The sequence below is a fragment of the Ovis canadensis genome, chromosome 10 (genome assembly GCF_042477335.2).
Source record: "Ovis canadensis isolate MfBH-ARS-UI-01 breed Bighorn chromosome 10, ARS-UI_OviCan_v2, whole genome shotgun sequence".
Taxonomy (NCBI): domain Eukaryota; kingdom Metazoa; phylum Chordata; class Mammalia; order Artiodactyla; family Bovidae; genus Ovis; species Ovis canadensis.
The window spans coordinates 42,688,647-42,714,588 of record NC_091254.1 but is presented as its reverse complement, the minus strand read 5'-3'; the positions used below and the strand labels follow the sequence as shown (position 1 = coordinate 42,714,588).

Genomic DNA, 25,942 nt, shown 5'->3' with positions numbered 1-25,942 from the left:
TGCATCTAATAGTTTTCTTGTTTTAGGGGTAAAAATATTTCCATCATGGCTCATTCAAAGACAAGGACCAATGATGGAAAAATTACCTATCCTCCTGGTGTCAAGGAAATCTCAGATAAAATATCTAAAGAAGAGATGGTGAGACGGTTAAAGGTGAGTAGAATTAGGTTATGTTCTTTGGGCATCCGTTTAGGATAAGTGGAGTTGGGGAGAGCACCTGTGGAAATCATATAGGGCTGTACCTTGGTAAGGCAGCTTTGTAAAGCACATCAGAGCAAAAAATATTTATTGGCCAAGACTAGTTAGCTGTAATTAGGAGCTAAGAAAGTGGAATAGGTAAAGAATTGTAGAATTTCCTTAGCTATTGTTAATTGGAGCATAGTTGGAAAGGTGAAGCTTAGGATGTTTAGGGCCTCCTTTCCTGCTGAGTCGCTTCGGTTGTGTCTGACTCTTTGCCACCCCATAGATGGCAGCCCACCAGGCTCTACTTGGGTATAAAAGACAAATCCCCAATACGCTTATACTCCTTATTATCTGTCAAAAGTTGTCTCCTCTCTCCAGTATCTCATTTATTTTATAAAAACCACTTTAATTTGATTTTTAATTCTTATTAAAAATTAAAAGATTTAATTCTTTCTACTGAGTATTAAGTCTACCTTTTACTTTCTTGTATTTTGAAATGAAGTTAAAGAGTTACTTTTAGCTCTTGGTTTCTGATGTGCAGCAGTGAGTCAAGATGGATGGCGAACTTAAATTCATGAGGCAGTCACTGTGTGGTTAAACTCTTCTTATTTGCTTTAATAATATTTCATCTTTCACCATCAGTGATGGTCTTTATGATTAAAATGGTTAGAAGAGCAGAGTGGCCAAGGAGATTATTAAGCTGATTAGTTCAGATGTTCTTATTTTTAAGCATTTTTTTCCCCTTCGGTGTTGTATCTACCTAGACATGTTGCCTGTTATTAATATTTATGTATATTCCAGTGTAGAAAGTTTGCCATAATTAATCACTGAAGGCCTAGGAGCCTTACAATACTACTTTATGTTGCATGATTGTTTTTATTAGAAGAAAAAAACTCCCTTGTATTATTATAAATTTCACATAAAATCTTAGTATTATAGCCTATGCATACAATACTGGAATGACAGATATAAGGTGTTTATTATTCAAAGCAAAAGGCATCTTTGAGCAGATTGAGTTTACCAATATGTGGATCTTTTATCTAGTTCAGAGTGTGTATATTTTATTAGAAATGGCTAAGCTGCAAACTGTATATGGTATTTTTCATTTCTGAGTATCTAGATTTTCTTGACCTATTAAATTTTTAGAGAAAAAGTACGTTTATTTCCTCAGATTTGCTTATATTTCAGCAATGATATCATCCTTATTGTCTGCTAAGAAATCAGTGTTAAACACAGAGATAGATTCCACTTATAAGCTATTAGCATTTAGTGTCTTTAATGGATGTTATTTTCTCAGACATCTTTTTTAGTTTAAGGACTCCTATATGAAGTATTCGTGAGTTTGTAACACCATTTGAGTTGTACACAGTATTGAGGAATTCCTGTTATCTGACCCTTGATTATTTTGGTGGAATGATTGCCACAGTGTTCACATGCAGTGCTTGTAGTATCCATTCATTATTTTGTAGACATTTATGCCCAGCAATAATCTGCTTAGTTTTCTTTTTTTTCTTTCTAATTTACACTTCCCTCTTAAGTTTTATAAATCTTGCTAATATATAAGATGTCATTGTTTATGTAATTCCTAAGAGTTTCCTGTAATATTGTATTCAAAATATACTTTCTGTCTCACTCTTGTGAAGAGATTCCAAGGAAAGAACAAGTTCCTTGCATGTAGCTTTCCCTTCCTCCCCCCATAATACACCTAAGTCCATCAAAGCATATATCTTAAAAGTAATAAAATTAAGAGGTTAGGAGAGTAGCCCTGGACATTATACCCTTAAATTAATGTAGTGCCAGTCTGGAAGGATTGGTGTATGCCTGGTTCTGGATTCCGGTGTAGTAGAACTGAGGGTCTGTCCTGTGAGGAACACTGTTAGCCACAGCTGCTGTGAGAATTCAGTATGGCATTGGGCAGTTCATTACTCAGAAGTGTTCACTCTGCAGCTGGGTGGAGACCCATGTTGCCATGTGTCTCAGGGACCCAGTCCAGTCCTGCTTGTTGATTGGTATTTGTAGCACCACCTAGTGGATGCCACACGGTCACCTTTACATTGTCCCTGACAAGTTCGGCGGTTTCGTTAAGTCTCATGTGAAGTAGAAATAGTGCAGGCTGAGACTTCACTGTGACTGCTAATACTGAAATTAGAGAAAGCTCTTTACAGAGTTCAAACTATGTAGTTTTTCATGACTGTTGTTTCTGTCTCACTTCTCTCACTTCTTTTATGTAAGGGTGTGCCTTCCTCTGCTCACTCCATGCATACTATTGAGTCTTACTAATGAACTGTCCACCTCCTGTTCTCTTGTACTGTAGCACAGGAAGTGCTTCATTGGATGCTACAGATAGATACTTTTAGAGGAAACATGAAAGTATATTTATTGAAAGTTAACCTTTGTAATTAATATGATTTTTATTTTCAGATGAATATATTTTTACATAGAGGATATCATTATTTGATTTCATTTTATTTTTGTATAGATGGTTGTGAAAACTTTCATGGATATGGACCAGGACTCTGAAGAAGAAAAGGAACTTTATTTAAACCTAGCTTTACATCTTGCTTCAGATTTTTTCCTCAAGCATCCTGATAAGGATGTTCGCTTACTGGTAGCCTGCTGCCTTGCTGATATTTTCCGGATTTATGCTCCTGAAGCTCCTTATACATCCCCTGATAAATTAAAGGCAAGTACTGATTCAAAGAACTGCCAAGATTGACTGATACTTTATCTTTCTAACTGAAACGGGTATTAAAGAATTTAGATTATTTGTTTGGCGTCTTTGACATTAATTGCAGCAGTCGTTTGCTAAACTACTTTTGTTTTCTTTATTTTCTGTAGAATTCCCCCCCCCCATTAGTACTTAATTTTATAAAACAAGTTCTGATCTTCAGAATAAGAAGTTGATTAGTAAAGTATATTTTATACTTGTTTCTTGGCCCCTCCGTGTGGCTTGTGGGATCATAGTCCCTTGACCAGGGATTGAACCTTGGCCATGGTACTGAAAGTGCCAAGTCTTAACCACTGGATTGCCAGGGAATTTCCTATACTTTTTAAATTATGTCATCATTAGTGCTATCCCTTGGGGTACACTTCCTTTTCCTTTTTAAAAATTCATGTGAAGACCATGTTCATTATTGAAAAGACAGTATCTAGTGTAAATGTGAATTTATAGGAATCCTAATTCATATAATGGAAGATGTGATGTACATTATTCTGAAGAAAATACAATGGGCAAAATTTTAATGAAAGGTAGAAAACATACCTAGTACTTGATTATGGTAGTTTTAAGTAAAGGCTATGTCAATGAAATGATTTTTAAAAGATGGAAAAAGAAAGGGAATAACCTGGTTAATCCAGTGGATAAAAAGAATGAAAATAAGTATAACTGTGCAAAAAAATATTGAGTGAGCCAGGTTAGAAGAACATTAGAAAAACCAGCAATAATAAAAGATAACTGCGGAAACCGTGGGTTAGAAAATGAGTCCACGGGAAGATTACTGAGTATGAATTAAAAAAAAAGATAATTTAGATTTATTATATTTAACAAGTGTTTATGTTAGTTACCTGTCGGGAACTGGGTTTAACTTAGTGAAAAACAGCCCGGACTTGGTTCTATAGTCAGGGACTTGCATTTTAAAAACTGAAATGAGAAACCTGCTCATTTGATCCCGTGAGCCAGGATTCCAGTAAGGGATGCCCAAACTGCTGTGGGCATGTTTGTCTTATATATCTCACAATGGGGGAAATAGGGAACAATATTTGTCATTTAAATGTAAACTGAATTATAAGATTTGAGAGTGCTCGGAGACTTAAAATAGATAATATAATATGAGCTGGTCTGTGCAGTTGTGTACCCAGATGAATTGTGAACCTCTAATTTGAGGTACTTAATTGATTTAAGGAGTAGTTGTATTTAGTAATCATTTTTGAAGAGTGTACTTTTGATAGTATTTTTTTGAAAAGCTACTTAGTAATCTGCATATTCTGTTTCTTCTCTTTTAAATAAGGTTTATCATTTTACTTATAAGGGAATTTTTTTTCTCTGTCTCTTTTTTTTTGACAGATTAGCATGCTTCCTTTATAGAATTTAGCTTTTATAATTTTAGCCTTTTCCAAACTTTCCAAAGACATCATCTCCATACAAATTTGATTCAAAAGTGATACTGAACCTATTTTACGCAGGTATAAAGGGATGTGTAATAAAAAGTCAAAAGCAAGAGATGGAGATAGATTGATAAATTGTAGGGAAAAACAAGTATTAATAATTATAATGACTGAGCAGGAAGCCTGGCAAGTTAACTTCTAAGGGTCTTTTTAAAATTTCTAAGTTTCTGCAGTCTATTTTTCCACTTGGTGATTTTGTTTTGCAATTTTAAGTTTCCTAAACTGTGTTCTTTCTGTACAATTACCATATATAATGCCATTCTACAAACCTGATCAAATCAGCTTTCAGTCATTGCAACGGGTTCGTCCTAATAACAGCATAAGTTTTACTTTACTCGGTTTTCAGAGCTGTTGTTTTTAACTTACTGTAAGATGTTTTTCTTTCTCTACTTTTAGATCATGGTAAATGATTTACTGTCTTCCTTTAAAGGGGGTAAGAAATTTGGTGTTTTCATGATAATGCACATTTAAAAAATTTGAGCCAAATGCAAGGTGTTTTTTTTTTTTCTTTTTTTAAACTGGTTCTTTACAATTTTATCATGATAAATACATATGAGTGCTGAATTATCTTTAGGAATTTAGTGGATGTTTTAATAATCTAAACAAAACCTTGTCCTTTTTTTTAAGGATATATTTATGTTTATAACAAGGCAGTTGAAGGGACTAGAAGATACAAAGAGCCCACAATTCAATAGATATTTTTATTTACTTGAGGTAAGTAGTATGTTATATTTTGAAGTGACATTTTAAAATGGTTTCTGTACATGTATATTTTTACTAATTAAAATTTTACCCTTTTCACCTCTTAATTTTAGAACATTGCTTGGGTCAAGTCATATAACATATGCTTTGAGTTGGAAGACAGCAATGAAATTTTTACCCAATTATACAGAACATTATTTTCAGTTATAAAGTAAGTTTACTAAGATTGTAATCTTTTTTAAATATAAAGAATTTTTAGCTCATAGACGAATCTGCATAAACTGTTTTTTATGATGAATATCAGAAGGCTAATATTTGTAACTTAAGAATTCATTAACATGATTTTTATAGATACGTTTTTAAAATAAGTACAGCTAATTTTTTATTGTAGAGAATAATACAAGAGTGGCATTAGTTAACCTAGCTGATATAAAAATATTTTTATTAGTTTTCTTTTGTTTAAATCACATATTACTGACCCCTTAATTCCTGTGAATCATTTAGTTCTTTATGTATCCCTTATAATCATCTGTTAGAATTAACTTCAACAAAGCAGTTTGATGCTCTGAATTTAAGGCCAAACTAAAGTTACATTTGATTTAATTACTTTTGATTGTGAGACTGATAAAAATTAGCAAACGTCATCTTGGAAATGTAGTTTAAAAAATATTTTGGATGCTACTGTAAGATTTTGGGGAGAAGGAAGCTTTAAATGAATATACACAATTTTATTTAATTAATACCTTAATATCATTGTAAAATAAAGTGTGATGTTCCATGTTATGATTAAATCCTATAAATTTCAGGTATGCTTAAATTTAAATGAAATACCAATTTTGAATTTCAGCAATGGCCACAATCAGAAAGTTCACATGCATATGGTGGATCTCATGAGTTCTATTATTTGTGAAGGTGATACAGTATCTCAAGAGCTTTTGGATACAGTTTTGGTAAATCTGGTACCTGCTCATAAGGTAAGTAGCAAAATATACTTGAATATATATCTAAAACCTATCAACAGTAGTGTCCAGAATTTACTTATGTTTAAAATGCAGTTTATCCTGCTTTATTCTTAGTTTTGAAGACTTTTATTGATTAATGTTAATGAACATTAATTGTGTTCAGTAAAACATAACTGTGTGGATCACAAGAAACTGGAAAATTCTGAAAGAGATGGGAATACCAGACCACCTGACCTGCCTCTTGAGAAACCTGTATGCAGGTCAGGAAGCAACAGTTAGAACTGGACATGAAGCAACAGACTGGTTCCAGATAGGATAAGGAGTACGTCAAGGCTGTATATTGTCACCCTGCTTATTTAACTTCTATGCAGAGTACATCATGAGAAACACTGGATTGGAAGAAGCACAAGCTGGAATCAAGATTGTCGGGAGAAATATCAATAAGCTCAGATATGCAGATGACACCACCCTTATGGCAGAAAGTGAAGAAGAACTGAAGAGCCTCTTAATGAAAGTGAAAGAGGAGAGTGAAAAAGCTGGCTTAAAACTCAGCATTCAGAAAATGAAGATCATTGCATCTGGTCCCATCACTTCATGGGAAATAGATGGGGAAGCAGTGGAAACAGTGGCTGACTTGATTTTTCTGGGCTCCAAAATCACTGCAGATGGTGATTGCAGTCATGAAATTAAAAGACACTTACTCCTTGGAAGGAAAGTTGTGACCAACCTAGATAGCATATTCAAAAGCAGAGACATTACATTGCCAACAAAGGTCTGTCTAGTCAAGGCTATGGTTTTTCCAGTGGTCATGTATGGACATGAGAGTTGGACTATGAAGAAAGCTGAGTGCCAAAGAATTGATGCTTTTGAGCTGTGGTCTTGGAGAAGACCTTTGAGAGTCCCTTGGACTGCAAGGAGATCCAACCAGTCCATCCTAAGGGAGATCAGTTCTGGGTGTTCATTGGAAGGACTGATGTTGAAGCTGAAATTCCAATACTTTGGCCACCTGATGTGAAGAGCTGACTTATTGAAAAAGACCCTGATGCTAGGAAAGATTGAGGGCAGGAGGAAAAGGGAACGACAGAGGATGAGATGGTTGGATGGCATCACTGACTCAATGGACATGGGTTTGGGTGTTCTCTGGGAGTTGGTGATAGACAGAGAGGCCTGGTGTGCTGTGGTTCATGGGTTTGCAAAGAGTCGGACGCAATTTACTGAACTGAAAACATGAAACACTTATTAGTCATTAATTAAATGGAAAGAAGAGATAATAGATTTAGTACACATGGTAAAATATCTATAATTCAGTTTTATATAGGATTATGTTTCAAGGAATATATTAATAGCTACTTAGAAATGGATTCAATCCCTGGGTTGAGAAGATCCATGGAGAAGGAAGTGGAAACTCACTCCAATATTCTTACCCGGAAATTTACAGAGAGTCTGGCAGGCTACGATCCATGGAGTCGCAAAGAGTTGGACATGACTGAGCGACTAACGCTTTCATTTTCTCTTCATTGATTCTCTTATGTATGTTGGGAGATACATAACCAATTAGGGCCTTGGGTAAAAATAGTGATAGTATAGTTTCAAAGGAGGGGTGAAATTAAAAGAGAAGTCTTTACTAATTTGGAAAGAAGGAAATGTTGATGTCACTGTTATTTCTTGCCTGGGTAATATTAATCAAGTTGTGTGTGTATATGTGTTTGTTTTGTTCTTTGGAAATGACTAACACCCTAGTAAGCAGTGGAAATATGGTTCTGTGATTCACCAGTATAAAGGTCTTTGCAAACTTAAGACCTTTCTGGCAAAATATAATTTAAATTATAGCTATACAGCTTTCTCAGAAATATTGCCAGTGAAAAATGACCTCATAATCCAAAATTTCCAAACTATTAAAATAGTCCCTGAATACTGAAAAATCAGGCACTAACTAAAAATTCAGATAATATATTTATAAACTAAAAATGATAAATGCCTTTAACAGAATTAAATATAACAGCTTTATGTCTTAATGCCTATGAGTTTAAGAGTTAAAAAACATGATAGCTAGACATAGAAAAGGAGAAGGTGTAAGGTTAGGGGAAAGAAAAGTATAAATTAAAAATGGTCATTGAGATCAAAATCTTTATTGGATTGTAACAGACATTTAGAGAACTAGGGTATAGATCTGAGGATATTATACAAATACAGTGAGATAAGGAAAACAAAAGATTCTAATAGGTGAAAGAGAGACTGCAAAGGTCCAGTATATCTAAAAGTGATACAGAACACCAAATAAGAATGGAAAAAGAAATGATATGCAAGTATATATTTGCTTAACATTTTCTAGAATTGATGAGAAGCATAAATTTATGAGTGAGGTAACAAAAGAGTCATGATCAGAATATAAACAAAACCCAGTGCAGACACATCCTGGAGAAATTGTAGAATGCTGAAATAGAAATAATGTGTTCATACAAAGCATCCAGAGGGGTAAAGCATAGCCCTTACAAAGAATAAACCTTAAAGTGATGTCTGACTTCTCAGTAGCAAGGACAGATGCCAGAAGATAATGGACCTGTATTTCACAGAGTGCTAAGATAAAATAACTGTACACAGACACAGTTGCTATCCAGTTTGAGTGAACTTAAGACGTTAAATATACAACTTGTCAATATACCCTTCCTGAAAGAACTACTACTCTTCAAATACTTTAGAATACTGGAAATTGAAACTTGAAAGAAGTAAAATGTAAGTAGTAGTGGTGAACAACGAAATGCTCTAAGTAAGAACTGATATAAAGCAAAAACAATAGTAGTAAAAGTTGTACTTATTAAAGGGATATTAACAAAATGGTCCTAAACCACTGGATAAAAATAGCATGTAAGATTGAATGACTTAATGGAGTCAGTGAGTGATATGATCCTGGTGATGATCAGGAGGATAGAGCTGTAAAAAATTTACTTTGAACTTTAAATGAAATACTTTTGTTAAAACTTTAAGGATTACAGTGCAGGGAAGAATTAAAATAAATGTAAATGGACCAAATTGACTACTTCAGGTTGTCAGATTAGATTAAAAGTAATCCACCTGGTCATTGTTAATAAGAGATAACAACAAAAATAATTTCACCAAAGGTGACACTAAAAGGATGGGAAAAGTATTTGCCAAGCACATACTGACTGAAGTAGCTTGTATTGATTTTGGGTAGTATAGTCTTTACTGGGTAGAGAACAGTTTTATACAGTGATAAATTATAGTGCTAAAATGATATCTAACTTGCAATTACATAGGCTAAAAATATTAATATATAAATCATATATTGAAAAATTATAAGGAGAAACTCACAGTTTGCTGGGCCATTTTAAAAACTTCCCAGTAATTATAAATCTAATAGACCAGTGGTTCTTGAGGATTTTAAAACACAAAGCTAACAATGCTGTAGTACTCATAATTAATCTGTCAAAAGAATAAACCATAATGGAAATTACTAGATATTTAGAAATGATAATTAAAATGATACATATTGAATCCTCTGGGATTCAAGTTAAATATTGTGAATACAACTTTATAGTTGTTTCCAGCTCAAAAAGTTATAAAAATATGGTTAGAGTGTACAAATGGTAGAAGAAAGTAAACAATGAAGAATGGAAGTTAATCAAATGGAAAATACAGTGACATTTCAGAAAAACCTAAAGTTGGTAATTTAAGTCAAATCAGGTCAAATCAAAAAAAGGGAGATGGTATCAATAAACAGTTTTAGAATGAAATGAAGAACAGCAAACATTAAAAAGATCAGAAACAATTCCATGAACATTATTTTATGCTAACATATTAGGAATTGGTCAAATTTCTAGAAAATAGAACTTGCCAATTTTTTCTCAAGAGAGAAAAATTTGAATAACCTTTAACCAGTAAAAAATTTAATTGGTTTTAGAAACTGTATCCATAAAACAAACAAAGGCCTTCATGCCAAACAGCCATGACAATAATAATAGCAACAGCCACAGAACTCAAACCGAGGATAAAAGAACTTAAAACCCATCACGAGCAGATTTCTATTAATCATTTAAGTGCCATGTAATCCTGATATTTAGAAAGCTTTTTCAGATTATAAAAAGGAAGGCATGTTCTACAGTTCACATTATGAGCAGAATTAATTTTCATAGGGAAACTAGACAAAACCAAGTGCAAGAAAGGATAATTTAATTTAAAATGACAACCCATTCCAGTATTCTTGCCTGGAGAATCCTGTGGACAGAGGAGCCTGGAGGGGTGCTGTCCATAGGGTTGCACAGAGTCTGAAGCGACTTAGCCTGCATGTATGCATTGGAGAAGGAAATGGCAACCCACTCCAGTATTCTTGCCTGGAGAATTCCAGGGACAGAGGAGTCTATTGGGGTCGCACAGAGTCGGACTTGACTGAAGCGACTTAGCAGCAGCAGCAGCAGCAGCAGCAGCAGCAGCAGCAGCAGCAGCAGCAGCATACTCATGTAAATCCAGTATAAAATAGCAATGGACAGTATCCAGAATGATACAAAGTAATATTGGTAATGAGCAAATTGACTTAATTTTAGGAATACAAAGATGGTTAATAGTAGGCTATTTGTGGAAATTAACAGAGCAAAGAGAAAAAATATCAGTAGATCAATAAAGAAAACTATTTGCTAAAATTCAGTATAACTTATGATAAAGAATATTAGCATATTTGAAATAGAAAGTAATTTCTTTAACCTTTAAGGTTGTGTATGGTACTGCACTTAATGGTGAAATGATGAGGCATTCTCTTTGAAGTTAGGGATATTATAAAAATGTCACTTCTACTCAGGAAAGAGACAAGTATGCTGTTTCTAATCGACATTAACTGGAGGTCTTAAGTTAGTGGAATAAAACAATACAAACCAAAGATAAAAAACGATTAGAAATAAGAAACAAAACTGAAATTACTTGCAGATGTTCTGACTGCTTGTACAGAAAAAAAAAATATACGAATTAGTTTCTAGAACAAGTAAGAAAATTCTGAAGTTGCTAGGTATAAGATCAATATATAAAAATCTGTTAGTGTAATCTGGAAAAAAATTTTATTTGTAGCTTTTAACAAAAACTTGAGCTACTTAGAAATTTAATTACTGTACATGACCTTATTGCTGCAAATTATTGCAGTTGATGGAAAAGTATAAAAGAACCCTTCAATATGTTGCATGATTTGTTATGTTTATGTGATGGGAAACTCAGTATCATAATAATGTCATTCCTCTGCATACTAATAGATAACCCAATCAAAATAGATACTGTGAATGTGTGTGTATGTTAGCATGTGTTTTTAGTTGGACAAATTGGTTTTTGAAAAAGAGTAAGAAAGCGGAGACTTACCTTAACCTGATGTTAAGACATTGCTTCCATATGTCTCTTTGACTGTAAAATCAGGCAGTAGTAGTAATACACCAAGGGACATATGGAAGTAATGGATACCTTACAAATAGATACATAGTTGTATAGAAACTTGAGAGTGTGGATATTACAAGGAAGTCTCTGGAGGGAATAATGGACTTGAATGTCCATGTGGAAAATAATACAAGATTCTTATTTTACATCATGCATAAAAATAAAGTACAGGTAGAATCCAGATCTAAATATGAAAAGCCAGTGTTTAAAGTTTTATTCAAAAATATAAAACAACATTAACATCAGTGTAGAAAGAATTTTAAAAATGTAGAGAGAACACAAGCCAAGTAGTGGAGAGAGCACAAGCCAAATAGGAAAAGATTGATATATCTGGTTATATTAAAATGAAAACTTCTGTGTCCTAAGGCACCATAAGCATTGTAAAAATGTTAACTATAAGATATGTTGTGCATATAATTGACAGATATTTAGTGGATAGAATTTATAGAGAAACTTAACAAATAAGAATAAGGCAAAAACAGCTCATTTGAAAAATGATAAAGGTAGTATTTATAGAAAATTATTTCTTACATGTGCAAGAGCCATGTACAAGACAATTTCATGTCTATGAATAGGAGAATGAGTAAATAAGCTGTAGTATGCTATAATGGGCTTCCCTGGTGGTTCAGATGGTGAAGAGTCCACCTGCAGTGCAGGAAAACCAGGTTCAATCCCTGGGTCAAGAAGATCCCCCTGGAGAAGGAAATGGCGACCCACTGCAGTGTTCTTCCCTTGGAAATCCAATTAGAGGACCCTGGCGGGCTGCAGTCCATGGTGTTCCAAAGACTCAGACATGGCTTAGCGACTAAGCATGTACATATTATGTATTAAAATACTAAACAGGGATCTTAAGATCTACCAGACTACTTAGTCTTCAGAGAAAAGTGTCTTTGCTGTGCTGTCTCCCTTTTATTCAAATTGAATTTTAGAGTTTTCTTATTCATTTATATACTTAAGAGTAGCTTTGTGAATGCAGGTAACATTTCCTTTTTCATATTTAGTGGTGTATAATATAGGTATTTTTTCCCCTCCCCCCTCAGAATTTAAACAAGCAAGCATACGATTTGGCAAAGGCTTTACTGAAGAGGACAGCTCAAGCTATTGAACCATATATTACGAATGTAAGTGTTCTTTGTCCAATTGGTTGTCAGAAAGATTAGCCAAAATTTTAAAGACTGCTCTAAGCAGAGTTTTGGCAAGTAGTACATACTTTAAGATTTTTATTGTTTTAATCATTAAGTGTATTTTCTTTCTCATTTAAAATTATTACTGGTTAATATTTTCTAGATTACCTCTATCTTTTGTTCATTTCCTTCTTTCAAATTACATAGTAACTAAAACAGTTTTTATTTTGGTTAGCAAACTACTCTGTTTTTATTGTTGGAAATTGAGTTAAATGTAATTAGATAAATCATATGGAACTTTTCATTATTCAGAGAAGTTGCTTACAGCTTTTTGGAAATTAAATTGATTTGTACAACAAGAAGATATGAACTAATATCAAGACGTAAAAATTGAAGGCAAGTATGAATGACAGCAATGTGGTGCAAGTTGCCTATCTTACTCTCCTTGGGATAGATTCCATATAAATCTGCCTTTTCTGAGAATGGGAAAGAATTGCACTGAAAAAGCCCTTTCATTATCATCTCAGGTCTACTTATTTAAGATTGACCATCTTCTCTATTTTCAGGAGAAATGTATTCTGTCTGCTAGGTTCTTGGATAGAAGCTTGTTGAGGTTTTATTTCACCCCCGAAGTTCTGGTGAGCTGCACAACTCTAGATGGCACCATTCACATTGTGTTCCATGTGAATTGTTCCATCCAGTGGAACAAATCCAGAACACAGTCTTGATATTGGCGTCTGGAGTTGTGTAGCAGGTCTGTCTCCACCCTGCTTTCCACTTTTATCCACATCTGAAAATGTAAAGGATGTAAATCTGTCTTCTTGGAAAAATTTAAGAAGGAAAATCTTTTGTAATTATGTATTTACTTTTCTAGAAGTTTATTGAAGGAGACTTTTTCTTGAAGTATACAAAATTTAATTTGGTATATAAAAATATATCATGGAAATGGAACAATACCTTGGTAAATTCCAGTCTTCGTTGCAGGCTTATTGCTTAAATAATTGTAAGCACATGATGATTTGGAAAAATGTATTTGATTTATAAAGAAACTGTTTTGGAGAGTGAACTTTGAGAAACTGGAGACTTGAATTATATAATCTGTCTTAATAGCTCCAGTAAGATTTCCAGGGAATTCTTAAATATTGATTTCTGCAAGTTTTGTGAGTGTTGTGTATTGGCTGGAGTAAATTGCTTAGATTGAGTGGATTGAGTTCTTTTTGTACGACGTGATGGCACTTGAAATCTGTAGAGCCACATTTAAGCATTCTGTTATTAAGTACCCCTTCCCTATTTCTTTGCTTCAAGTGCCTGTGAATGATTGTCTCCATGGATATTAGATACACTAGGTGAGCTCCTCCTGGTGGTCATTTATTTAAGCTGATACTGCCAAGCCAGTTTTTTTAGGGGAACACTTACTTTTTCTGATACAAAAATAAGAAAATAACACTGTACTATGTTGGTATGTTTTCTAGGATTGGGAAAATAAATGTTTGGGTAATTAAAAAAATTTGGAATAGAATGAGGTGATTGGGTTCATTATACTGTTCTCTCAACATCTGTGTATGTCTGAAAATATTTATGATAAAAGCTAAAAGAAAGATAAAAACACTTCTGATAATCCCAGATATATCAAGGTAAAAACATTTCCCTGTCACTTACACGTTATGTTTCCTGCTCTTAGTTCTTGCTACAGATAATAGACAGTGCACTCCATACTTGTCTTTATCAGAAGCTGGGGATGGGGGCAGGAGATGCAGGATGATAGAATGGTCTGAGCACACCTTCAGTTCCATATTTATTCCAAGTACTCTGTCATTATTTTCTTCTCTCTCCCTGTTTTCCTTTTTTTCTTGTTCCCCTGCTTTATTTGAGAGTTAGCTAATAAGTCATTAAGAATTGCTTTTTTTCCCTTCTCCTGTTCGCCCTTCTAAATCTCCTTAACTTTTCTACTGTAAATCTATACAATTACATGTAAAATACTTTCTGGTGAGCTTACTTGTCTTGTGGGGTTTTAGTACAGTGTAAAAATCATTCTCAGTCTTTTTGGACTTATGCATGTGAAGCCATTATTCATTTATCTTCCTAGTAGAGAACTAACAAGCAAAAATAAAGGTAGGCTATCAAGGTAATATAACCCCACATCTGTGTCTTCTTTACTTGTATCTTTTTTCACTCTCATGCATGTAGACACATTGAAGTTTTTTTTTTTTTTTAATAGATAGTGATGTTTTTATATATAGAACTTAAGTCACTTTGGTGTTATGAGTTATTTTTTAAAATAGAATTTGTAATTTGACAACTCACAAAACTACAAAGTACATATATGTATTAAAAAGGTACAACAGTATCAAAAACAGAAAGTACATAGTGACAATTCAAAAAATTACCTATATGGATCACTTCTTGGTAATATTATTTTTTACCAGATCTTTTTAATTGCAGGTTTTAGGAGATGGCACAAAATTATTTTGTTGCATTGAAACAATGTGGTGTTTGTCTTGATACAGTTAAAATTTGGTTAAATTGCTTAATCTCACTTGGTGTCAGTTATTTTATAACTAAAGTTGATCATCTAAATTTAAGGTAGAATTTCTTACCAGTGTTTAACTTATTCCTCCTCCTTTCATCAGGAGGCAGTTGTTATTTAATGTTACGTGAAAATTAGTTACCGTTTGTAACAGAAGGACTCATGTTTTTTAGAGGGAGATACTTCAGTCAAATATGTATTTGCTTCTTCAGCTGAAGTATACACCCTCAGGAAGTTGTTTTACTTATAGTTGTATCATAGTACCTGTTACACATCATTCATTCATTTAAACTGAATTTAAACTATCAGGCACTGTACTAGGCTTTTGTTATGCAATGAAGACTAGAGATTGGTAAGTGTCAAATAAATGTTTTTGATGAAATTTGCAAGAAGTTAAACCAGGCAATGTTTTTTTCCCCCTCTTCCATTTTCATATGAGCTTTCTCAGACTGATAGAAATTTTCCCTACACTGATGATTTGAGCACGAAGGTGGCCAGATTGGAAAGAATTATCTTTTGTTAAGGAAAGCTATATTTATTTTTAAACAGGAGAAAGTTTTTGAATGGGAAAAAAAAGCCATTTTATCTTCAACTTGAATGAGAATTTAATCTTTGATGTCTTGAACTTCTTTCACACAAAATTGATGAACATCATAGACAAACAACTTATTTTTAAAACCAATAACTAATAGTAGAATAGAATTTTTAATTTTCTTCCCTCATGGTTAGGTAGTTTGTACAGGTTCATAAGTCTAAAGAACTTCATTTAAAAAACAACCCAAGAACTAAAGACCAGCAGAGAAGACGTTGAAATGTGAAGTCTTTGACTGTACTTTCCAGATAGAAAACCTCATTAAGCCAAGTTGTATGTTAATTGTCACAGAAAGAAGAGATCAGAGCAGCTTGTATGATGTAGAGAATCCTTAGTGCCTTTTTCAAGGAGATAATATGTAGGATATTCTGTGGGTTAATTTTTTTTTACATATTTGGAAGACTTTAAATAGACAGGAACTTGATCATTACACCATGGGTTTTTTTTACCATTTTCAGTAGTAATGTGATAAGTGTTTTGAGTGTAGAAGGTAGTGCTGGCTGCTATAGAAGAAATATGTTCACATTTGGATTTTCTTTTGTTTGTGTGTGCTTTTAATTGGACTTTAATTAGTGCTATAAACCTTTGTGTGTGTGTGTGTATATACACATTGTTTATCAGAATATAAAAGAAGATAAAAAGTATCAGAGGTTTTACATTGTAAATATAAAATTAAATATTTTAAAAGTGGCGTTGGCTCCTACTATGAAGGTGTAAGGCTTTGACTTCCATGCTGTTGTCTCCCATACTGCTGTGGTGAACAAAGTGTGATCCCTTGCCCTTAAGAAATTTATCTAGTAGAGAAACTAAGACGTGTATGCAAATAACTGTGATACAGAGTAAAATATGGTAAGTACCATAATGGGGAATAAAATGTGTTTGGTAGGTAGGATGTTTATTGATATGCTAATTGATAAATCAATAGAAATTTCTTTTACTATGTATGAGATGAATTCCATGTTTTATCTTTTTTGGTAACCTGTAGTGGTTTCCCACCTGTTAGAAAACATTTTGATATGCCTGTTTTGACTTTGTATAGAATATTAATGGATTTAATGAAATAATCAAATTTCAGAAAATTCACTTTATCTGTGGTACTTTTATTAATAAATTATTTTTCTCAAAAGTTTTTTAATCAGGTTCTGATGCTTGGGAAAACATCTATCAGCGATTTGTCAGAGCATGTCTTTGACTTAATTTTGGAGCTCTATAATATTGATAGTCATTTGCTGCTCTCAGTTTTACCCCAGCTTGAATTTAAATTAAAGGTAACTATTCTAAAAACATGGTTTTATCAACTAGATTAGCAAGAACCATTATTTGTGGCTTTTTAATACTTCAGTGGTTTTAACTGAATGTTTTAAGTGTGATGGTGTATTACTGTTATTTATTTACATGTTTGTGCCTTGCCTGTTTGTGTCTTGCTAGTGGCTGACGTGGTGCCTAGCAGATTGAATCTGCTTATAATTAATGATTAGCAGGATGAATGTTTTCCAGGTGATGTTTTCTGGGTTGTGACTTTTTTCGTTTCTAAGGCATAGTTTATAGTGGTTCCCCAGACCCTTTGATTGTGCCATAAAAATGGTTTAGAGTCTGTTATCCACATAGGGTGAAATATTTTCCTTTATGAGCGTTATCTTTGCTTACCTAGCCTGTATCAAAAGTGCCTTTGCTTTTCAGATGACTTTCTAGAATCTATTGATAATGTCCTTATTGCCTCAGCATTAAATTATGCCATCAAATTCAGTTTCATTTGCAGGTTTGGGGCATATTTTTCTCTTTCAGATTGTTACATAAAGATTAAATAAATCTGGTTATAATTAATACACTTTGATGAACCACACTCTACCACCCAGAAAAGTTGTTAGATGATTTATGTGTTGTGTTTCTTGTTTCTAAAATTTTGAATTTGTCTCTTTGAAAGCTACAGAATAATGTGTTGATAGTGTAGTTACCCCCAAAATGCAGCGAATAATTATTCTCATTTTATTCTGGGTATCTTTTGGATGTATTTGCCAACTGAGCCATTTGATTCACTGGCCTTCCTCTGCCCGCTCTTTTCATATCACTAATTTTGATGAGGCAGAAGGCAGTCATACCTTTAATTATTTGTTGGCCTGATTTCATCTAAGAAAAATATTAAATACTATAAGAAATAAAAGAAGAAATTAGCATTGCCGCTTCTAGCAAATTTAACATCCATTATGGGAGGAAGAGGAAAAATCCATATCTAATAAGAGGCTGGATATTATAAGTATCATAAAAGATACAAACAGCATACAATTAAAGCAGAGGGAATAGCATGCTGAAACACGGAGAGATAGGAAGGTGCTGAGTGAATCTGCAGAACACGAAGAGTTACAGTTTTGTGGTTACATAAGTCAGTTTAAATCATCCCTGTCTGCCCATTAGAATCTTTACCTGTGGAGCCTTAACAGACAGACAGATTGACTTAAATCAGAATTTCAGGCAGTGGAGTTCAGAGATGAGTTTTTGGTTAGCTGTTTTTATTTTTAAAAGCTTTGCAGGTCATTCTAATGTTCAGTCAGGTTTGAAATGGACTCTTTTGGAGGAATAGCGAAAGAAATAATAAAGAGGAGTCAGGTCATATGGTCTTTAAATGCTTGGTTTTGGCATTGGTTTAAAAATTTAAAAGAAATCTGTACAGTGCCGCCTAAGTAACTTGATTATTAGCGCTTTGTAACAGTCTCACATTTTGTGTTCAAGTCTAGCATTGTGGCTGGCTCATTCATTTAAGTGTTGTCATGTATTAGAGGCACCAAAATCAATAATGAAGCTTGAGTTCTTATCTGCAGAGTACTTGTGTTGTATGTATAACAGAGACTTTAGTTTTCTTATCTGTGAGGCTTCATCACATTGTTAAACTCCATTAGGAATCTGCTGTATGTAGATGAACTGACTCTTGTATTGGGAGATTTAGTGCGTATTTATTTCTACAAAGAGCTTAAACAGTCATACATAATTCTCTCTCTACTGTAGGCTTGGGCTCTGTCAATGTCTGTTCTTAAAAACCACAAATAGTTTTTCTAGGGTCCCAAGTTGGTTTGATGTGAATTAGTTTTTGATTTTGAATGGAAACAAGCCTCAATTGTAGGCCAAGCCATTAAGTTTTAATCAAACTTTGGGATGAATTTTCATGTACAGGAGTACTTCTTTAATGTAATTTGAGATGATTAGAGCATTGAAGATAACATTTAATTTTGTGAAAAATATATTGAACATTTTTTATGTATAATTTTTCAACTGAAATTCATAGAAAGTTTTCAAGGTTTTTAAAGGTAAATCATGGGAAAAATTATTCTGAGTATATCTACCGCATGGTTTTAAAGCTCTGGTTGTGTTTTGTTTTAGAGCAATGATAATGAGGAACGTCTTCAAGTTGTTAAACTACTGGCAAAAATGTTTGGGGCAAAGGATTCAGAATTGGCTTCTCAAAACAAACCACTTTGGCAGTGTTACTTGGGCAGGTACATGATTATGGTGTCCTGTTTTAAAGTAATATGTGTTTATGTCTACTTATTAATTTAAAACAACATCCACATTTAGGATTTTTTCATAGATGAAGGATTTTGTATTTTGAAATTTTTGATGCTGATAGTGATTAGCCATATTTACAAATTCCCCTTGTCTTCAGAAATACTTTTTTTAGCAATTTTTAAAAGATAATATATTTAAATAGCTATCTTACAGAGTATTATAATCATGAAGTTGAAGTGTGTTATTACATAGCAGTGATTCATTCCAACTGCAAATACATCATTGTGAGATATAGCCGCTCCACAAAAATTATATTTAGTTATATTATTTGGAGATTTGTAAGGATAAGAGTATCCATAGAATGGGTAAATAAATGATTATGTATGTTTCTCCTACTAACCTCCTTTCTGCATTTCTTATGATAAAGAAGAATTGATAATCTGGGCTTTCTTGTATGCTTTTAAATGATCCACAAACCTTGTGAAATTGGTTGCAAAATTTGAATATGTTTGTGTATTTTTTCTGTGTGAGGAATTTATTACTTTTCTAAAGATGTCCCTGATCTTGAATATATTAAAACCACTTCTCAGTATCTTGGCTGAAACCTACTTTGACCTTGAGGATAGAGGAGGATTTCTCCCCCCACCCCCCGGCCCCGCTTTTTATTATGCTTATAACAAATAATGCAGTTAAGTCATAAATAAGTAAATAAGATTGAATCTTATTTTGTTTTCTTTGTGTTGAGATATTTGCATTGTTACTGCCACTTTTCTTTCTATTTCACTACCAGAGCCATCAGTGATTATAATACAGTTAATCTCTTCTGGACTTGTTTTTTCTAATTTGTTAAATGAAGAGATAAGCCTTTATACATTAAGCACTAAATTTTTACTCTGATTTCTTATTTCTTATGTAGCTCAATAATAATATTTAACGAGGTGTGTTAAACTGATAAATCTTAGCCCATTGTCATTTTGAATTTGATTTCTAGACTTTTTCACCTTAAATACAATAAGCAAGAGGGCCCAATATTTTATGTTTAATTAAATTATGCAACTACTAATAAAAGTCAAAATGTATTTTATTCAAACAAAAAATGTGTTCAAAACAAAAAATATAATTTTACATAAGGACATTTAATATATCTTTAAATCAGGACTTGGGTTCACCAGACCACTGTAGAATTTTTGGAGAAAAAATTCTAATTTAAATTTGTTACCTTTTTACTACATTGTAGTTTTTCCTTGTATTGTTAATGGCATAAACAATCATATTATTACCCATTTTAAGGAGCTAGAGTATTTATTTAAAGATGTCTTTTAGTGGTTATATGGTACATGCTTAGTTGAGAAGGTACAGACATAGATTGAGTACTTAGATTCAAATTACTCAGGAAACCATGAGACTAAAGACTAGATTTTATGTAACTTTTTTTGGGTGCACTTCATGAAGCAGTTTTTTTCCCCTAATATTAAGCTTTTATGAGTAACTTGTTGCTCATTCAGTAGACTGCTATTTGTCTTTTTGTTGCTAAATTTTGTCTCTTACAGTATTAGGTGGTATAAGATCGGGAAACTTTTTGATCTTTGAGAATTAAGACATGCGAAAATGTTGAATGGAAAATCTTGTTCTTGTTACTCAATATATATATTTTTAATCTCTGTTTTGTACTTCATAATGAATTTAGGTATATTATAGGCTTTGAACACTAGTGGTTTAGAGATAACTAGACTGTATGTTTCCTGATGGAGGAACATGATACTGTATCAGGTCTTGCTTTAAAAAAATGAACCTGAATATGATCAAATCTGTAGACCTGATTACTAATTTGCAGGATTTAGGAGAGAGGGGAACCTGGTAGCTGACATCAGAATGGTAAGATTAAGCACAGTCTAAACTGTGGAAAACCACTACACACATAAGCACAAAACAATTGGTTCACCAGGTTATATGGGAGAAGAAAAAGAGAGGGGAAGTATAAAAGGTAAAGATAGTTAAATAACATATTGGCCAAAAAGTTTTAACTTTCCAGAGATGCATACTGAGATACCTACATTTTTATGTAAAGATTTGATTGATGTTAGTGTAAATAATTATGATGGTTAACTATAATAGATAGGAGTAATTATTGGCACAATTTTAAAGTCATAAAATAACACAGGGTTTAGTACAAGATCTGTGAAACATTTGTAAATGTTCTATATTTAAGAAAGAATAATTTGAGGAAGAGTTCTCAATTCAGTATGAGATTTAATAATGTATCCATGAACTGTGTATATACTTAACACTTGCATAAGCATATATATGTTAAAGTATAATATTTATAGGAAAAATTTTGTCATTCCAGTTATTTTTGAGCCAAATGTGTATTGTTTAAACATGCTCCTTAAAAGTACATAGTTCTCACAGGAGATTGACCTAGTTTAATATAAAGGTTCCATAGCATTTGTACGTGCATAGTATACAAATCTTTGTTACAATACTATGGTTGTGCTTTGAATTATGCTGTATAAATTATTTTTTCTTTTAATTAGAGAAATAAATATAAATCAAGTGCAGATTAAACACGTCTGTTTCTCTTATACTAAAGATTACTCTGTGCTTTCGTATTTTTTCAGGTTTAATGATATCCATGTACCCATCCGCCTGGAATGTGTGAAATTTGCTAGCCATTGTCTCATGAACCATCCTGATTTAGCAAAGGACTTAACAGGTACTGTATACCCATAATGGCAAATATTCCTTGGTGCTCTTTGGAAAAAAAAAAAAGATAGGCTTTATATATAGGACAAAAACCTTCTGTTTTGTCCTTTTTTTGTGATTTTAGTGGGTGAAATCTTCAAATTCACCATCATGGTAGTTACTCTCTGAAGCTAGAATTTTACCTCCTAGTACAGTGGAGGCTACAATCACGTACATAAAAAGTAGTGTTATCAGAGGCAGTGTTGGTTTCTTAATTTAAGAGTAATTTATTTCAGGCATTCGGATTTGAATAGGTCTTGACTTTGAATACATTATGAGACTTCAGTGGTCTTTAATATTTTGAAAACTTACATGAGAGTCATCAATATATAAACTAACCATGCTTAATGGAGATAACTTTCTTGAAATCTGTAAATTCATAAGATACTTCATTTTTTATAGTAATGTGAATATTATATATCTGACTGTTGCCAGATATGAAATTATGAAATAGTTCAGAAAATATAGATGAATATAGCAGCCACTGTCTTCCTCGGAAATGTTAGCATTTTGCTGTATTAGTTTAGGAGATTAAAAAAGAAAAAGAAAATACATTGTAGATACAGTTGAAACACTTTTCACAAGGGATTCTCTTTCCTGCTTAGAGTAACTTCTCTAATAAATTTGGTCTACAAAGTGTTCATGGTTTTCTATCTATGTTCCATGTGTACATATCTATAAATTATATGTAGTATTCTTAAAGTGATTTAAACATTTTATTGAAAATATATATTGAATTTAACATAGTTGAACTTATTCCTATGATCTTATTTTGTGTTTTCTATTTTACACGCCTATTCTTTGCTTCTCTTATTTCTATTTTTCCTCTCATCTGCTCAGTGTATTTTCTTCTCATTTTTCCATTTTTATCCCCATGGGCCTGAAAGTTAATTCTCCTTCATGCTTTCACCGCATAGTTGACTAATTAAGTCTAAAGTTAATCAGAATACTAGCTTCTTTCTGAGCAATCAAGGACCCTTGAATACTTCAACTCTGAGCAGTCTCTTCCCCAACTTTCATATTATTGCTTATTATTATTGGGTTGGCCTTCAGGTTTATAATTTAAAAATAAAACACACACTTTGCATTTTTACCAAAAACTTTGGTAAACTTTATATTCACTGTGAACTTTTTTAAACTTCATATTCACTGTTTCATTTCCCAACCTTCTACCATTTTTCAGGCAACTTCATAATTTCATCTTCTCAAAACTTTTTTATCTTTCTGAGCAAAGAACTGTTTCAGGTGCCTTTTACAGTCTTCCACAGAATTGAACTTTTTTTGTGTGAAGACCGAAATAAATGGAAAACCAAAGGTGCAATGTCTGGTGAATGATGCAAGGAATCAGAACTTCCCAGCCAATCTGTAACAGTTTTTGCCTGGTCATCAAGGAAACATGCAGTCTTGCATTATCCTGATGGAAGATTGTGTTTTCTGTTGACTGATTCCAGATGCTTTTTGTTGAGTGCTGCTTTCATTTGGTCTAATTGGGACCAGTCCTTGTTGGAATTAATTATTTGGTTTTCTGGAAGGAGCTTATAATAAAGGACTCCTTTCCAGTTCCACCATATATACAGCATCACCTTGGATGAAGACTGGCCTTTGGTGTCTTGTTCCGTGGTTTCTTCTGTTCTATATTATTGTACAGTGTCCACTTTTCATTACCTATCACACCTACTATCTTTCTCACTGTTTGAAATAGTTCCATTTGGTAGAGAATGCTCAAGGTGGAGGAGCTTAGGACCTGGGCATTGGTTTTATGAACTTTTTACATTATATTTGTTAACTGTTCATTTATTGAGTAGTAAATCTATTTACAATCATAAGCATTGTGTGTTGTTTATAGACATGGCTATATATGTTACTCCAGATCTGAACAACGAAATTATACTTACTAATCTTCTAATTAAAAAGCTGAATAATAATTTATGTTCACTTGTGGTGAAAGTGAAAATGAAGGTGCTCAGGCATATCCGATTCTTTGCAACCCCATGGATTATAGCCTGCCAGGCTCCTCCATCCGTGGGATTTCCCAGGCAAGAATACTGGAATGGATTGCCATTTCCTTCTCCAGGGGATCTTCCCGACCTAGGGATCGAACCCGGGTCTCCTGCATTGCAGGCAGACTCTTTACCATCAGCCACCAGGGAATATATTCACTTGTGGTACCTCTTCCTTAAACCTAATATATCATTACTGAAGATTGTTCATTTTTCTTTCAGTTTTCTGAGTGCCAGATCTGAACTCCCATGTTTTTTGCTTTAATATTTTCCTCCAGTCTCTCATAATTGTTGAATGTTTCATTTCTTCTGTCATCCCTTTGGTCTTTCTTTTAGTTAAGTGGAATTGTCTTATGCTCTTTCCTATAATCCTATTTCTTTACTGCCATTATCTTAATTTAATCTTTCAATAACCTCACTAAGGGTTTGCCTAGTTAAGGGAGATAGAAACTTATATTCTCTAGTCTTTTCCCAGCAGAACCACTTGACTTGAATATTTTACCCATTAAAATAAAAGTGAAATATTGATATACTTCTTGATTCATTTATGTGGCTTGTTAAATTACTGAGCCTAGGAACTCAAGTCATCCACCCTGCCCCATAGATGGGGAGGGGATTTACTACTCAGTTGCATGTAAACTATTGTATTTTGACTGAAGTACTAACCTTCCTTCCTTCTTCCTTCTCTTCCTTTCTGTCTCACCTGCTACTAATATTTTTGAAATGTTAAACTTTCTACTTAGGTTTTGTTTTTGTTGTGGTTTATTTTCAAAGGTCTTATGCAATCTTTTAAGACATTTTAATTGTCAAAGTTCCATTTTAATCAAATAAAATTTTATCTTTCAGAGTATCTTAAAGTGAGGTCACATGACCCTGAGGAAGCTATTAGGCATGATGTTATTGTGTCTATAGTTACAGCTGCTAAAAAAGATATTCTTCTGGTCAATGATCACTTACTTAATTTTGTGAGAGAGAGAACATTAGACAAACGGGTAAGTAGGAATAATAATTACTAGTAGGTTTGTATTTTGAATACTCGATGTTTTAATAGAGTTTCATTTGCAAATATTGAGATTTAAATGAAATTAGCTCTTTTTTGGGGGGGAGCATTTTAATATCTAAAATGTTTATAAGAAGGTTTTACGTTTTGTTACATTAAATTTTGTTCATCTTATTTGTTTATCCTCAAATGGGACAGGTCTAAGTGGTAGATTAGTCAGATATTTAACCTGTACACTGATCTTAATAAGTGACTTTGTAAAGAACTGACACAACTTCTCTTTTCCCTTTCATACGGGTATCAATTCATAGTCCTCTAGCTGATTGTATTATAATTTCTATGGAATAGAAAATAAAAGATGTTTTCAACATGGCAAAGCTAACCCGAGCAGAACAGCATGCTTCTCGCCCACCTTCCATGACCCCAAACCTTCTTCCTTGAGCACCAAATAGCTCCACTCATTAGTTAGTGGCTTCCGAACAGGGGACTGTGTCTTGTTATGTTTGTATTCCTTGTTGCCTGGAGTGTGTTCGGTGCTTAGTGTTTCAGTGAATATTCATTCTCCGCTCCTCCCCATTGCCTTTCCTTCATGGCATGGATTTTATAGACTTAGACTTAAGAGTAATTTTGATGAAAGATGAAAATCTTTGATGTATTTAGGGGTTAATTAGCAAAGAAAGCAGGAGGCTTGTTGGTAGCTGTTATTAACTTTAACCAGGCAAATACTTTACAACATTTTGACAGTCGCTTACAAGGTTGATTGTGCTCTCTTCATCATTTAATTCTCTCTTTGATCATGCTGGTTGTGGGTGCAGAATAGATGGACAGGAGTTGCATGGTTTTCTTGTGAAATCTGTAGGTATTCAGAGCAACTTATTTTAACTGATAAGTTTAGACTTGTCTTTATTGAATATATCAGTAGGATACTAAACAATGAAAAGGCCAAAAGTTGTAAAGGAAGACAAAGAGGTTTGCATCATGCTAGGGTGACAGCCTTCTGAGTGTTGTTTAAGTAATCTTC

General features: G+C 33.3%; 1 protein-coding gene across 6 annotated transcripts in view; it reads left to right on the top strand.

Moving 5' to 3' along the window:
- The window catches only part of PDS5B (PDS5 cohesin associated factor B), a 178,591-nt gene that overhangs the window by 60,870 nt on the left and 91,779 nt on the right, over positions 1 to 25,942 (top strand). For 4 of the 6 annotated variants that reach the window (XM_069601599.1, XM_069601596.1, XM_069601598.1 and 1 more), the window contains exons 2-11: positions 27 to 153; positions 2,663 to 2,866; positions 4,975 to 5,061; positions 5,163 to 5,260; positions 5,897 to 6,023; positions 12,479 to 12,559; positions 16,809 to 16,949; positions 19,054 to 19,169; positions 21,798 to 21,892; positions 24,768 to 24,913. In XM_069601599.1, the coding sequence (XP_069457700.1) occupies positions 46 to 153; positions 2,663 to 2,866; positions 4,975 to 5,061; positions 5,163 to 5,260; positions 5,897 to 6,023; positions 12,479 to 12,559; positions 16,809 to 16,949; positions 19,054 to 19,169; positions 21,798 to 21,892; positions 24,768 to 24,913 (1,203 nt within the window). In that variant the 5' untranslated portion in view covers positions 27 to 45. Of the gene's footprint in view, positions 1 to 12; positions 154 to 2,662; positions 2,867 to 4,974; positions 5,062 to 5,162; positions 5,261 to 5,896; positions 6,024 to 12,478; positions 12,560 to 16,808; positions 16,950 to 19,053; positions 19,170 to 21,797; positions 21,893 to 24,767; positions 24,914 to 25,942 lie in introns of all 6 variants that reach the window. The other 2 variants (XM_069601597.1, XM_069601595.1) reach the window with 1 other exon arrangement.